Raw genomic sequence first — 15,836 nt, 5'->3', positions numbered from 1 at the left:
CCTAACTCACACCCCAAAAGCTAGCTCTCAAAGGGAGGAGGATTGCCCAAGCCTTATAAGGAGTTCACCCATCTCATTAACCACCAATGTGAGACTTTAGTTATTATTTAACACCCCACTTCACGCCTAGTGCTTAGCATCTGGTGCGTGGGCAATTTTGATTTTGGGGGCCCCAACATTGGGTGAGACGGACCCTGCTCTGATATCATGTTAAATTAGGTTTTAGGCCTAACTCACACCCAAAAACTAGCTCAAAGGGAGGAGGATTTCCCAAGCCTTATAAGGAGTCCACCCATCTCATTAACCACCAATGTGGGAATTTTGTCATTCTTTAATAACACTCACTAAGATATGGCCTTGAATATTATTTATTTTTTAATTTCTTGAATCAAATATATAAAATTCGTTTAAATAATGAACAATATAATAATTAAATTGAAGATTTCTGTCTATATAATCTGATGATAGTTGAATTTTGTGACCACATACATTTCTTATTACTTAGCTATATTATGTTTTAATTAATGGGGTGGGGTTAGTGGATTACTACAATTCATGAAGGATATTGTGGTGGTGGAGAATAGAGAAATATATATGGCAGAAAATAGTTTCATTAAAACAATTATAACTAAACAAAGTATAGTTTGGTATGGTGTATCTGACAATAGCCATGCTATTAGTTGGTCCACAGATTTATCAATCAAAATATGTGTTGGGACACACAGTCCCCAACCTGTTTGGTAGCCATCTTGTTTGGTGAGTCCCACTCCAGATGTTTAACGGATAGGTGCTCTTTTTAATATGGTTTGGACAATTTTCCCCCCTCATGAACGACTAGCTTTGAGGATTAAGATGTTTTACGGATAGGTTGTCTTTTTAATATAGTTCGGATAAAAAAATTTCTCATGTACAACTAGCATCGAGGATTAAGTTAACCCTTATGATATTAAAACATGATCCTCACTATTATTATTTATTGATAATGACCCCAAGATTTAATTATCCATCCACACATGACACACCAGATCCAACTTTGGGGGTAAGGTGGGGTATTGAAGAGCCTGACATTGATCGTTTAAGTGATGAGTGATCTCTTTAATATGATTTGGACAATCTTCCCTTCAAGGGCTAGCTTTACATACAAATATCAGAACACGACTCACTCTAACTATTATTTACCAATGATGGAGAGTGGAGACCTAAATTAAATTGTTTACACACCATATGTTCAGCCCTGATGTAAAGTTATAAGATATTGAAGATTCCACATCAAATGCTTAAGGGTTCGACCGTCTCAAAATGATTCGAACAATTCTCCTCTCATGAGCTTACTTTTAATATTAAGCCCAAAATTATTTCTCGTGAAACAAACAAAATTGAAACAAGGGTGAATCATTGTGCCCATGTGTCCATGGATAAGTTTTTTTTTTCTTTCGAATGCATCGACTTTAATCTGAAAAATAAAGTCTTTTCTTGTTGGCATTACAAATTAACAAGGATAAAAAAATAAAAGAGAAACACAAATATATGGGAGTTGCAACATTGAAATTTAATTAATAGAGAATTAAGTACTCTGCTACATCTTTTCATTTTACCGGATATTATTGCAATCTCGACATGTTATACGTACTAACGAGTACACGATTTTGACATTATCCTAATAATGGACAACGACATATATAATAGAAATTAAGGTGAATTGATTTCTTTTTCTCTTTTTTCCTGCTGAATAACAAATCGACCGCAGATCTCTCTTCGAAACATTATTAATCTTGAAGTGATTAGATAAGATATGAAGATATGATTCTACATAAGAAGGTATGAAAATTGATGATTAGAATAGTTGAGTAATCACATAGTTTCTTATTAATCTTTGGTGTGTTTCTACTATTTGCTATTTTATTTTGTTTTGTATTTTGATATTATGTTATTAAATTTTTTATCTTGCAACCCTTCTATGAATAACCTCTCTTTTGAATTGAGAGTCTACAGAAAATTTGAAATTAGTCTTTCACTTATTATATATTCCGTTACGAAAATGGACATTGACATAATATAAATAGATATTTCTAATTCTTTCCACTTTAGATACATAATTGGAGCACTTACGATCAATGTGAAAATTGTTGAATAAGTCAATAATATAATTAGACAGTAGTATAAGCTAGATAAGAGGTCTATTAAGAAAAAGGCAAGAAATGACAGAATAGCATGTCATGTGGATGGCTGTGCATAGAGAGAACAAAGGTCAAGAGTTATATCTCAAAACTACCTAACATATTGACCACTTGGGACAAATCCACATGAATTTTTTGTCAAGATCCAGACTTACCTAATTAAAATTGATTGATTTTATGGGCATTTATCAATAGGGTCTGCTACAATGGCTTCATCTCCACATGCTCTTAAAATTTGGACACCAACACATTGGTTTTCACCTTATTGACAATGGCTAGGAGACATGCTTGAGAATTGCCCCAAACCAATTACACTTTGAAATTAATATGCATATCACCAAAATCTATACATGCATGCATGTTTTTTGTCAAATAATATAAAATCATTTTGACTCGATTTGATTGCATAATGCACACTTTGTTCCCAAGAATTTGATGATTTGAGTGCATATTAATGCATTAGCTCCCTCCCCTCCATATCCTCACTCAAATCAACAACTTGGATATTAATATAATATAAAATGCTTCTTTCCAAATTCTCATAGAACCAAAATATATTCCTTTGTTAAGGGAAAAGACATGACTAATTGTACCATCAGATGGTTGGTGAAGTTGCAAGTATTTCTTTATTCTTATTCAAAGGTTTCATATTTGAGCCATGAGTATGAAATTGTCTTTGGTACTTGGTAGGGAGCACTTCAACCCCCCAAAGTGTGACTTCCCGTAAGAATCCATCCAGATTAAGCGGAACCTAAAGTGATAACACCCAGTGAAAATTTAACAGAAAAAGAAAGACATGACTAATGTTTACGGAGAATATGTGTCATCGATTATGATGAGAGTGATATCTTAAATAGATGAAAATGGTCTTTTGATCAGATCTCGTATAAAAATAACATAAAAATAAAAAATAAATTTATAAAGGACTACGAAACCAAATTTTCCCCCGATCTTGGGTAAGTATTTAATTCATTCTAGCTAGTTATAGGGTAGTACAAGTGTAACATGACATATTTTTATGGGTGCAATACGCCCTATTGTTTGGTAAAGTAGGCCTAGCTACTTCCTACAACTCTATAAAGTATTGATATACTAATATCATTTCATTGCTTTTAGTTGAATGGACTTGTGCAGAATTTTCAACTACTCTATGGATGCCTAAATACTTTATTGATAGATTAATAAAGTTTACTCTTTGTCTCTACTCACTTTTTCTTTTCTTTTCTTCTTCTTATTATTATTATATATAAATATCTTTTAAATTATACAAGTATCTTCTAAACCGAATCCAAAGTACATTCGAACAAACAAGATCTTTGCTACATGTTCATATTTAGGATGTATTTATATGAATTATGAAATATGCTAATTTTGCGAAGCATTATTAATTAATTAATTGAAATAATTGATTTAATGATCACTTGGCAATTATTTGACATCAATAATTGTGTATACACACGGTACAATCTGTATAATTAACAAAATGTTTTGGCGGATTATCCATTATTAGATAAGCAGTAATAAACAAAAAGATGGCTAAAAAGCACATGATCAAAAGCAATGAACTGACAGAAAAAGAACACTAAAATCAGTCCAGTAAGGCCCAAATCAGCAAGGAGTGGCCCAGTTTAGATCTTCTTGCAACGCATAAACAAATAACTGATCTGTTATTCATGCATGTTACATTTCTGTACGTATCATCTGAGGCGAATCTAAGTATTAGTATTCGCGAGTTCAGAATAATTATTACAATCTTATTATATGTAGACATTTATTTATTTTATTTTTTCCTTAGTACATTATTCATGTACGTACTGCAATTGAATGGACAGAACCCGTCCTATTCAATGCCATGCATCTTCCTAAGCATGATAACACACTGGTAGATCTTTTCAGGATCTGGAAGGACACTAGAAACACTCTCCCTCTTAAGGCATCTCTTCATCCAGCAGCCAAATTTAGGACACTCTTGTTCAACCTTAAAATCTCCGAAAACCTCGTAAGCATGGAACCAAGATGTCATGGCAATGGCTATAACATCAACGTACCCAAAGTTGTCTCCTCCAAAGTAATCTTTGTCACCCATGGCTCCTTCAAGCTTCTTCAAGATTTCTATGAAATCTTTCTTTGCAATTTCTAGTTCTTCACCTTTGTTCTTCCATATGCCCATTCCTGCTTCAAATATCTACACCTCAAACACATCGAACAAAGTTAAAAGCAAACTAAACTATCACATGGTTGATGGATAAAAAAATATGTTATCCCATTTTATGTGACCTTGTTTGACCTTACACGATCAAAACATATACTTAAAAAAAAATTTTACTCTATTATAACCTTATATTTCTTAGTACAATTTATGGATCCTTCATATCACAATCTAATTAAAGATTGCTTTTGAACAATATGAAAATCTTATGACAAAATGTTAGACCATGGTCTAATTTTTTTTAAAATTATACAACAATCTATTGCTTTGTCAATTTCCAAGGCTATAGCTGCTTATACGTACAAAAAAAATAAAAAAAAGGACACTTGCACAAACCCATCATTATTCACGAAAATTGTGACAACTAAGTATCCCGACAAATAATACAAGTTATCTGCTATATAAAACGATTAAAACATATTGATCATAGTGTAAAATTTTATTTGTATTGTGATTAAATATACTTTTAATTCATCTATTATAGAAAAGAGTTCAAATTATAAGTATAGATTATCACATTCACGTATTGCGATTAACACTCTTATTTCATCATATGATTATAGATCCCACATTTCGTAAAGGCTATATCTTTTGAATGTATAAAAAATAGATTATGGTAAAAAAATGTATATAAGCTAATCTATATAAAAACTGGTTTAATTAGACCTTTTTGTCGATGAAATCGGCCCAGAAACGTGCACGGGAGCGTCCATAAGCACAAGAAGGCAACAAAGGATTAGGGGAAGGATATTTGTCATCAATATAATACACAATGTTATTGGACTCTACAATTGGCTTTCCATTATCTAACAAAACTGGAACTTTCTCATAAATTGGATTGGATTTGAGAAGCACATCACTTTTGCCACCAAATAAGTCTTCTTGTTGAGATTCATAGGCTACACCCTTTTCAGATAGAGCAATTTTAACCCTCATGCAAAATGGGCTTGCCCAGAAATCCAATAAACGCAATTCATCTTTTGACATCTTTTTTTAATAAAATAATAGTAATGCACTCTCTTTTCAAAATTTATATTCTGTTTAGTACATGCTGGGCTTTATATAAATGCAAGAATCTGAATTTCCAAAGTAATATTCTGTTTGGGCTGAACTTCCAAGATCGCATTGAAAATAGGAAATATCGTCATTTTGTCTGTTTGGTTACATGACCTGTCATGTATAGTACTCGGATTAACAATAAGATAAAATTATGAATTAAGTGAAATTATCTTTTGATTTTTTAAATTGAACAAGTAAAAGTATACGAAAAAATTATTATTTTTTCTATTGAATTCAACAAATATTAAACGGTTAGTAAATAAGGAAAGCTGAAGACCAGGGTTGCAAATTCTATTCGAGGCAAAAGGCATTGATTTCTTTCCATACTTTCATTTCCTCATTTGGAAACTCTTATTTTTCCTCTTTCTTCACAAGTTTTCCCCCTCACCAGATAATCGCACAAAATACTTTTCTTTTGAATCGAGGAATGTATCCGAAATAATCTCCCTATTCCATAAAAATAGAAAAAAGATATAATTATATAGTACAACATACCTTTTTTTCTTTCCGGAGGTTTCTTGTAAGATTATATTGAATATGATATTATTATTATATCTTATTTTTTTAGTATTGACATGCAGTTAAATTCGAATCAGGCACAGAAAAGTCCATATTTACTACCCTTTTAACTTCAAAATATTTATACCATTCAATTATATTCAACACAGGGGCAGCTCAACATAATTCGGGGCCTAAAGCGAAATTTCAATTCGAGGCCTAAAATATAAATAAACTTCATACACATATTTATTCAAATTTTATTTTTATAAGTAATAAGTTGACAAATATTGAATAAAGATAAGAGTCAGAACCATAGAAATTTCAAGAAGTTGATGACTTGGTATACCCCATTTTAATATGCTTGACGTAATGCTTGAAACTAAAATTTAAAAACAAATAAAAAAAATTTTGTAATGTAATTTGTTCAACACTTTTCACTATTAATTCTTATTTTTAACAAAGTACAAAAGATGTTCATGTGGGTAAAATAATAAAATTTTAAAATATTATACTTTTAATCATAAATAATCAATTTTTTCTATAAAATTTTTAACACGTAATTTATTCTTAATAAAAATTTGGGGCGCCCAAAATTTGGGGGCCTAAGGCGTAAGCCTTATTTTATAAAGCATAGAGCCGCCCCTGATTCAACATTCCTGTTCTTGAAAAATCTTTGAAGATCTCTGTCATCCACCTTTCCAGTTCTTGAAAAATCTGTTGTCAAAGTTCCTTTCTTTTTCAATTTCTAAACCCCAAGCAAAGATTGCTAATCTGCTTTCAGAGTTCCTTCCTATTTCTTTTAATGGGGATTCCCCTTCAAGAATAGCAGAAAAGACTCCATTCCTCTTCAATTGGATCCAACATTCCATTTATTGAAACTCTGCTGTCAGAGCTCTGTTTTCTTTTTCTTTCATAGGATTTAACAGTCAGAATTAGAGATATAATGTGGGGCGCCGTTCAATTGGGAGTATTGGCGGCCTTTCTTGTAGTCTTTGTCCCTGTGGGTATGGCTGGTTGGCACTTGAGTCGCAACAAAATGTTATTTTTCAGCTGTGCCCTCTTCATTACCCTTGCTGTTTGTGTTCACTTGACCCCTTATTTCCCTTCAGTCTCCTCTATGCTTTCGTCATCAGGTTCAGTACCCTTATCTTCATCATCATCATCATCAATGGTAAATCTTGACTCTTGCATTTCTTTACTTCACCAAGTAGCATTTGATTTTCAAGAATTGAATAATGAGAATAGTAGTGTGGAAAATACTGTTAGGAGTAGTAGTGAGAAGTCTTGGAAGTGGATTGAGTCAGAACCTGTTGTTCAATGTGATTTCCAAAAGTTGTCCAAGTCTCATGCTTCAGATTTGTTTAATGGGTCATGGGTTGTTGTTGCTGGGGATTCACAGGCAAGGTTATTTGTAGTTTCTTTGTTGGAGTTGTTATTGGGGGAAAGTGAAATGGAGATGATTAGGGGGGATTTGTTCAAGAGGCATAGTGATTATAACATACTTATTGATGAGATTGGGATGAAGTTGGATTTTATTTGGGCGCCTTATGTGAGTAACTTGACTGATTTGGTTCTGGGGTTTGAAGAGAAAAAGAGTTATCCTGATGTATTTGTGATTGGGACAGGGCTATGGGATATGCTACATATAAATAATGCAACTGATTATGGTGTTTCCCTAAAGTTGTTGACGGATTTGGTGGTATTACTGTTACCAGTACCTTCAGATTTTGTTAATGATAGAGCTGTTCGTTCACCCAACTTCTTTTGGCTGGGAATGCCAAAGCTGATAAACTCGATGTTGAATACAGATGAGAAGCGAAAGAAGATGACTGATGTGATGTGGCAAGCTTATACTGATGAGCTTTATAGCAGTAAGCTGCTGCGACAATCTGGTGGACCCCTTTTGTTGCTGGACATTCATTCATTGAGTAATAATTGTGGAGCTCATTGTACTACTGACGGAATGCATTATCACGAAGTTGTATATGAAGCTGCAGTTCATGTAATGCTAAACGGATTGCTTATAGAATCTAATCAGAAGCTGTAATGGAGACAGGGTAATAGAATTGGTTTTGTAATTGCTAGAGCTTTCATTATTATATGGGATTCTTTTCCTGGTGTTACACTTATCAACTGAAGATCAGTGGCAAGAAGTTTTTTATGGTAGTCCATACTAAGGTTCATATTCTTTTGCCCACTTTTTCTTCAATTGTAGGATTACTAATACTCATACAACTTATATATCAGAGCAAGGAAACCCCTAATGTCTCACAACAAATTTCAACAGGAACATGTATAGAGATTCACATCAATGTTTAATGGTTTTAATATCTCGATGAAATGCACCTATATTCAGTTTTTTGCTTGCATTCCATACAAAGTTGATCTAATTTCTTTCAGAGCTAGGCAAATATGGTAACATACATATCAGTGATTCCCTTTGTGCCCTTTTATTCTTTCCCATCAAGTTGGACAGGTCCTCAGACGTATACATCTTAAATTCCTGTTATTCTTTGTCAAAATCATTGTTGATAGTGTAGTCCAAACATCCAATAAGCTAGTATGTATTATATTCATATCCAACCAAAAGTATGAGCTGAAATTTCATAGCAAAATTCATTTTGACCAATCTGCTGTCACCTGTAATGGAGGTCCTTAGATTTAAACTCTACTCAGTGATTTGTTGCTGCTAACTCCCAAACGATTATATGTCAAGTTGAATAATTTTCCCTCAGACACCTTCTTGGTACTGTTTTATTAACGAAACTTTACTTGTAAAAAAAGGAGACAGGTGAACAATTTCTAAGTTCTGATTATTTTTTAGTAATTTATGGATTATACAATTTAGATATTAGTTCTTTAGTTAATGAACTAAAGTGGACGTGTAGGTTTACAGGAAGTTACATAACTACATTCAAGGAAACTAGTTGCACGATACAGCTTAATCACACTTGAGTTCCTGCATTATACTTATGAGCCAGGGCTGCAAACTTTTGTGAAGTTTGTCTTTGGATGTGTTAGATTGTGATGTAGTTGCTTTTTTACGGAGGTTCTTATCGAGAGTGTGGGATCAGGGATGTTTAAAACCTTTACTTTGATTGGAAAATAGGTAATTAGAACTAGGAAAAACTTACACCTCTCTCTATAAACCCAACCCCCTCCAAAGGAAAGGGAAAAGAGAACTACATATTCTATTTGAGGCTTATTAAGATGTATGAGAACTGAGAAAGGTGTGTGTTGCTTGCATTTCTTAGTCCCTTGAAACAGACTTGATTCATCATAAAAGGAAGTTGCAAATACATATTATACAGAAGGTTGTCTCTCAAACTAATCTTTTGACAGAATCAAATGGGCCAAAATAAAATGGCTTTGTGGAAATACTGATACCTCAAGGTTGCTCAGACATCACCATACCTTTATTGCCCCTATACTTGGTACTTTACGCTGCTAAAGGAGGGATGCTCTGTTCGTTCCAGAAGAAGTTATCTGGATCAACCAAAGTCTTGACTTTGACCAATTTATTAAAATTATCCTTGAAATACTTCAGTCCATAAACACGACCTTCAATATAGCGGTTGTTTCCATTATGGTTGACCCCTATGTCAAGGTCTCTATAATTTAAATATGCACATCTCGGGGATTTTGACACAAAAGGAGTCATGTAGTTGTACAGTACTCTGGTCTGGTTTATATAGAAGTTCTCTGCTTCCTTTCCTTCTTTCCCCCAATTGGCTGCATACTGGATTTTAAATATATTTCCTGCTCTGTGAGGAAATGGAGTTTCCCATTCTGGTATCTCACTCATCCTTCCACCATATTGATTGAAAACTAACTCTGTGTCTCCTAATTCAATCATTTTATCGAATATAGATTTCAGCTTATCCTTGGGAATGGGTTTCTGCAAATAGTCTGACTTGCGCTTCAGAAACTTTGCTCCAGGCTTTCGGTTGAGCAAAGCATCAGGCAGTGTTCCATTAGGAAAACTTGCCCAGAAAAGCTCAGATTCTATCCAACTCATTTCCTTGCAATCCTCAATATGTAAACCCAATTGAGGAAAATCCCTATCCATGATGGATAGAAGTTCTCTGGAATCTCCAAGAAATAATGCTACAAATGTTGCTGTAATTGTCTTAGTTCCTTTTTGCTTCTCATCAATAGGTTTTAGAGCTAACCTTATAAAGAGATTGCTATCTATTTTCTCTGCAATGAATTGCCACCAGTAAACAATGTCAATTGCAGTTTCTTCCAGGGTCCTCACTACCCGGAAAACAGTAACAACATCAGGAACTTTTACCAGCCTAAGTTTGTAAGCCGATATCACTCCAAAGCTAGCACCACACCCACCTCTGATCGCCCAAAATAGGTCTTCTCCCATTGATCCTCTGTTAAGAATTCTTCCATGAACATCTACTATGTGCGCATCAATCAAATTGTCAACTGACAGTCCATATTTTCTTAACAGGTTACCGTATCCTCCTCCAGTTATGTGTCCACCAACACCAACAGTTGGGCAAACACCAGCTGGGAAGGCATGGACTTTGCTTTTCTCCCAAATTCTGTAGTAAAGTTCGCCTAGAAGTGCACCAGCTTGGACCCAAGCAGTTTCATTTTGGATATCTACATCAATTGAACGCAGGTTAGACATGTCAAGAAGAACAAAACTGATGTTGGAGACATAAGAAATGCCTTCGTAGTCATGCCCTCCACTTCGGATCTTTAGGTACTTGTCGGTTTTCCTGCAGCAAGTGACAGCAACCTGGACATGAGATTCTTGTAACGGAGTGAAAATAATGTCGGGTTTTGGAGTGGTTGATCTATTGAACCTCTGGTTTCTGATATAGTGTTGTAGCACAGACTTGTATGAGGAGTTGTTTGGAGTGTACACTCTTGACAGTATGTGGTCAGATGGATGTGAATGTTTGGATAAGCACTGAAGGAAACTCAAGTATGATGGTGTTGAGGCTGCCAATGGAACAAAATGGATAACAAAAAGAAATGAAGAAAAGGTTAGAAAGAGAGAGTTCTCCATATCGAATCCCTGGTTTCCTTGTTTTCTTTAATTTTTCCGCTATGGGGCTCTGAAAGATAACATGGAGAGTTAAGCTATTCCATGCTAACTAGAAATATAACAAGAGAAGATGCCAGCAAATCAGGTGTAATACAAAGTTCATCAAGCAGACTGGTGTGCCTTGTTTTCTTCTTCATAATGTTGTGAACTGGAGTAGAAAACCATCATTTTTGCCTTCTTGCAGTTTGGTAGTACTAAGTGAATGTAGATCCTCTCCATATTTACTTGTCTTGTCACGCCGGTTCTTTAAACTATAGACTCCTAATTGCAACCTTGATTTGACTTCTACAAATGCATCATCTGCAGTCTTGATTTCTAGTTTATCCAAGTCTTTGTTGATGATGTAACTAGGACAGCAATATGGTATGCGTCAAAAAACTACAAAAGGAAAATGAACTTTGGATGACATGCTATTTAACATGTCATATTCTTGATAGGAATACTACCAAAGGTGTAAAGGTTCCTCCTGTCCTTAAAAAGAAGTTTCGAGTTTGAGTCAAAGTCGCTAAAAACCCTGGCTTTATACATTCTGAATCCAGATTAGACGAGTCAGTGGGTTTCAGACACTGAACGCTTGAAACAAATATTTTAATAAATAAAGAAAAGGGATAATGTTCTGATCATTTGACAAAAAAATCTACAATATCAAAGAAATATTTGTCTCCTTTTGATGTGTTCATAGATTTCATCAAATTCAAAGAGGAACATTCTTAATCTACAAATCAACAATTCTAACTTTGATTCAGGTTCTGCAACATTTGACTGGCAAAACAATTGCTTGATAACATTGCCTTGCAAGTGGCAAGTTTCTTCTCTGGTTACATTCAGGTTCACAGGGATTTAGTGAACAACAACATACAACACAATCGCAGAGCTTTGCTCTACAACAACAAAATCAGGTAGTCACTTGTCCAACATGAACTCGAACAAAAAATGTACATTGCTAGCCAATCTTGGGCAATCCAAAACGAAAGATGAGCAATAGATACAATTTTGGCATGAGTCTAAGACCCAAACTGCTTGCCTTCAAAGGTCTGACCAAAATTCCAATTCTTGGGAGCTACATTGTAAGATGTCAAGGTGGCCCCATCACCACTAGTCATCTCAAAAGAAAGCGGTTGATTCTTTAAGTCTGCATTGATGTGCCAGTTTTGGCCCCAATTCCTACCCATAGGAAGCCAGCCTGTTCTTGAACCCTTAACTTTTGCTGCCACTATATCACCCGAACCTGCAACATTACTGATTAGAACTGACAAGAATATTCCAGAGCCGCCAACAGTGAATCGAACTCCACCTTCCTTTCTGCACTTTATCCTGTTCAGAATTAAGAAACCAAGCATATGGTTAGGTGCCATACAGGAAAGATCTTCAACAAAGGAATTCTGGGAATTACTTGCATTGTCGAATTAAAAAGGGAGATAAACATGTAGATGTAGCCTCTTTTGGGATCGGAAGGATTTTTGCAAGTATGTAGATGAGCTACATGAAATTTGCAGAAAATTGTACTGTTTGGCCAAGCAGAAAGAAAAGGCACTTGAAGGTGGATGGTGTAATCAGTCTCAAATCTGTTCATGGTGCTTCTTGGATGGAAAGTACATCTAATTTCTATACCAAATATTATGGAATACCAATAATACCAATAGGTGCATATTTGGTGGATGGCGACATGGAATACCTCTTATAAGTGTATCCCTATATCTATTTGGACATAAATCACCATTAACTTAAGGACAGGATAGATATTTCTCAAAGGCTCATAAAATTTATTCATAATAGAAGTAATGGCCAATATACAGTAAGAAGATTGCAGGCATTTTATGCAGTTTTTTTTTTTTTTTTTTGATGAAGTAAGTAGATTCATTTCAAGGCATCAAGAAGATGCAAGCTTTACAAGGATAGATCAGTTAAGCTCACAAAAAAGGATTTTGTAGCCTCTTTCTAAGCTATAGAGCTAACAAAATCCAAGAAGAGTTCTAAACATTTTATGCAGTTTTTTTTTTTTTTTGTTGAAGTAAGTAGATTCATTTCAAGGCATCAAGAAGATGCAAGCTTTACAAGGATAGATCAGTTAAAGCTCACAAAAAAAAGGATTTGTAGCCTCTTTCTAAGCTATAGAGCTAACAAAATCCAAGAAGAGTTCTAAACATTTTATGCAGTTTGAAAGTGTATGTTATGTTACCAATTGGTCTATTAGAATTAAAAGCTCATCCTCTAGGCAGGAAGGAACATCCTTCAAAAACCATGTAGGTCATTTTTTTAAGTCTGAAGATTAGAAACAGAGCATGCAGAGTAGTTAGGAAAAAAGAGTAGTGAAACTGATAGGGAGGTAGTTGTTGAAATGTGTGACTATCTCATCTAAAAGCTTAAGTTGTTAGAGAGAACACACTTTTATTATTTGATTATATTCTCAACACGCCCCCTCACGTGCAGGCGGTGAGATTCGATCTCAGGACCTTTGCCTGCTCTAATACCATGTTGAAGTGTGTGACCATCTCATCTAAAAGCTTAAGCTGTTAGAGAGAACACACTTTTATTATTTGATTATATTCTCAACACGCCCCCTCACGTGCAGGCGGTGAGATTCGATCTCAGGACCTTTGCCTGCTCTAATACCATGTTGAAGTGTGTGACCATCTCATCTAAAAGCTTAAGCTGTTAGAGAGAACACACTTTTATTATTTGATTATATTCTCAACAGTAGTCACAGCGAGAACCAATAGTGTTGTTTAGTTCCCAGGAAGCTCTAAATACATTTTCCAATACAAATGAACTTTAGATCATCTTCATCAGAATATTTTTATAAATACATTTGTTTGGATGTTCCATATGTATAGATTTATTCACATGCATTGGCCAAAAGGTTATTAGAGTCTTTCCTTTAAGAGAAACATTCACATTACAATTGAGGACAACCTTTGAAACAAATAGAAGATGTACATACTATGATAATCTACAGAAATCAATACACAGATAATGATTCTTCTGATATAGAACATGCATATCATAAATATTAGAAAAAGATTTGCTCCCTCCCTGAAAGCCATTGAAATTACTTACTGAAGGAAAAAGCCAATGAAATCACAAGTAATAGCTAGTGGTTCTAATATATTGATCCCAAAATCCCCCATAAACTGACTACAATCTTAAGGGCCTTGTATACTTCACATTTGTGTTTCCTTCCCTCCCCCCCACCTTCATTTTTTTTCGTATTCTCATAAGCAATGTCTATTTTTTTTCCATTGCTACCTGTCCTAAGCATTCATTCAAATTTCCTTTCAGTTTTCAGTAAATGCCCTTCAGCTACTTCCTTTTCTGCTTTTTTAACCTACCATTAAATATTCAACAATCGCAATCAACTCTTCTCGCGGTCCTCAACTACAGCTGTAAGAACTTAATCTTTTTAAGCTGTAATCAAACTAGTTCAGAGAATGTTTTAGCTGACAGTTGGTAGAACCTTTTACCATAAATGGGTAAACCAATATAACAACTAAACCTCAATCTTAGATTATCTGAGGTTAGCTATATGAAAATGAATCCATTCCCCTTTTCTTAGTTCTGTTTCATTCTAATGCTAAATAATTTCAATTTGTTTATCTTGCCTCTTTCCTTTTTGGCAACTATTTAGTTTCAACTTTTCATCTAACTTGTTTAAGACTAGAAAATTAAAACACATATTCTTTGCTTTCTTAAACTCCACGTCAAACAAATTTAAACGGAGTAAGTATATCCGATTCTTGCCGTAGGGGAAACATAGAACCAGTTGAATATTTTCTAAAAACACACATATATAAGTAGCTGCACGAACCTGCGGTATTGAATGGGCATATTAGAAGCTTTCCAAATAGCAATCTTCTCAAAAGCCTCAATGGGTAGCACAAAATGGGCATTAGGCGGATTACAGTGACCACCACCATCTAGATCAAACCCATAATTTGGTGCACAAAAATTAGTGGCTGTAACAATTATAGAAGTACCCGGAATGCACCACCGCAGATCCTCCACACACCTCACTTCATAACAAGCACCACAGATCTGACCCTTATCAAAAAGCACAGTACTTAACCCAGCTGTAGCTTTTCCATACCCATTTCTCTCCAAATCCCCATATCCACAAGCGCCACCCACGACGTCACGTGGGTCCGCGGCGGCGTAATAGGTGGCGCGTGCAGGACGCCACTCAGACTGAAAATTGGAGGAGGAGGAGGTGGAGGAAGAAGAAGGTGACCAGTTGTAGTGAGAATGAACAAATGGGGTTGGAGAAAAGAGTGTGAATGCTACTAAAAGTGACAGTAGTAGCATACTTACAAATGGAGTGTATATGTTCTTCACTATCAAAGAGATGACAAATTTTTGTTTTGCTTAAACTCTTGAATCTGATGAAGTTCTTTCACTATGCAGAGAATTATGAGAAAAGGGAAAGTTAGTCACTTTTTGCAGAGATATTGCCATGGATGGTCATGTTTCTTCACTGCTTTTTTTTACTTTGCCAATTGGGCTTGTCGGCGCCCCTTTTCCTCTGTCTTTTTAAATTGAACGATTGAAGTATTACATTTAGTATTAAGGGTGTGTTTGGTACGAAGGAAAATGTTTTCCTAAAAAATGTTTTCTTGGAAAATAAGTTGATTTTTGACTTATTTTCTCATGTTTAGTTGGTGAGTAGAAAATATTTTCTGAAAAAGATTTTTAGTGTTTGATTTATGAATGAAAAAAATGTTTCTGAAAAATTTCTTTTATTTTTAATAGAGTAGAAAATAATTGTTGAAATTGAAAATATTTTTTAAAAACAAACTTAAATTTGTTTTGGGAGGTGAGGGGGGCAGGT

The 15,836-nt window shown here is 34.7% G+C and overlaps 4 protein-coding genes across 4 annotated transcripts; 1 reads left to right on the top strand and 3 right to left on the bottom strand.

The window, feature by feature from the left end:
* Positions 1 to 4,017: 4,017 nt before the first annotated feature.
* On the bottom strand, positions 4,018 to 5,373 carry LOC102586486 (glutathione S-transferase U20-like). The gene is made up of 2 exons (XM_006348113.1): positions 5,053 to 5,373; positions 4,018 to 4,362 (listed from the first exon to the last, which is right to left on the bottom strand). The coding sequence occupies exons 1-2, from the start codon at positions 5,371 to 5,373 to the stop codon at positions 4,018 to 4,020; spliced, it is 666 nt and encodes a 221-aa protein (XP_006348175.1).
* A 1,516-nt stretch (positions 5,374 to 6,889) lies between these two features.
* LOC102585819 (uncharacterized) lies at positions 6,890 to 7,993 on the top strand. Its single transcript, XM_015309056.1, has one exon. The coding sequence runs from the start codon at positions 6,890 to 6,892 to the stop codon at positions 7,991 to 7,993; it is 1,104 nt and encodes a 367-aa protein (XP_015164542.1).
* A 380-nt stretch (positions 7,994 to 8,373) lies between these two features.
* LOC102586155 (reticuline oxidase-like protein) lies at positions 8,374 to 11,311 on the bottom strand. Its single transcript, XM_006348112.2, has one exon. It carries the CDS (start codon positions 10,973 to 10,975, stop codon positions 9,386 to 9,388), a length of 1,590 nt encoding a protein of 529 aa, XP_006348174.1. The 5' UTR covers positions 10,976 to 11,311; the 3' UTR covers positions 8,374 to 9,385.
* A 365-nt stretch (positions 11,312 to 11,676) lies between these two features.
* On the bottom strand, positions 11,677 to 15,539 carry LOC102577708 (expansin-A13). Its single transcript, XM_006348110.2, has 2 exons — positions 14,820 to 15,539; positions 11,677 to 12,328 (listed from the first exon to the last, which is right to left on the bottom strand). Exons 1-2 carry the CDS (start codon positions 15,311 to 15,313, stop codon positions 12,019 to 12,021), a joined length of 804 nt encoding a protein of 267 aa, XP_006348172.1. The 5' UTR covers positions 15,314 to 15,539; the 3' UTR covers positions 11,677 to 12,018.
* Between the last annotated feature and the right edge of the window lie 297 nt (positions 15,540 to 15,836).

This window comes from Solanum tuberosum, unplaced genomic scaffold, assembly GCF_000226075.1.
Source record: "Solanum tuberosum cultivar DM 1-3 516 R44 unplaced genomic scaffold, SolTub_3.0 scf00099, whole genome shotgun sequence".
Classification (NCBI taxonomy): Eukaryota; Viridiplantae; Streptophyta; class Magnoliopsida; order Solanales; family Solanaceae; genus Solanum; species Solanum tuberosum.
Note: the sequence above shows the minus strand (reverse complement) of the source record. Positions and strands in the feature narration are given on the sequence as shown.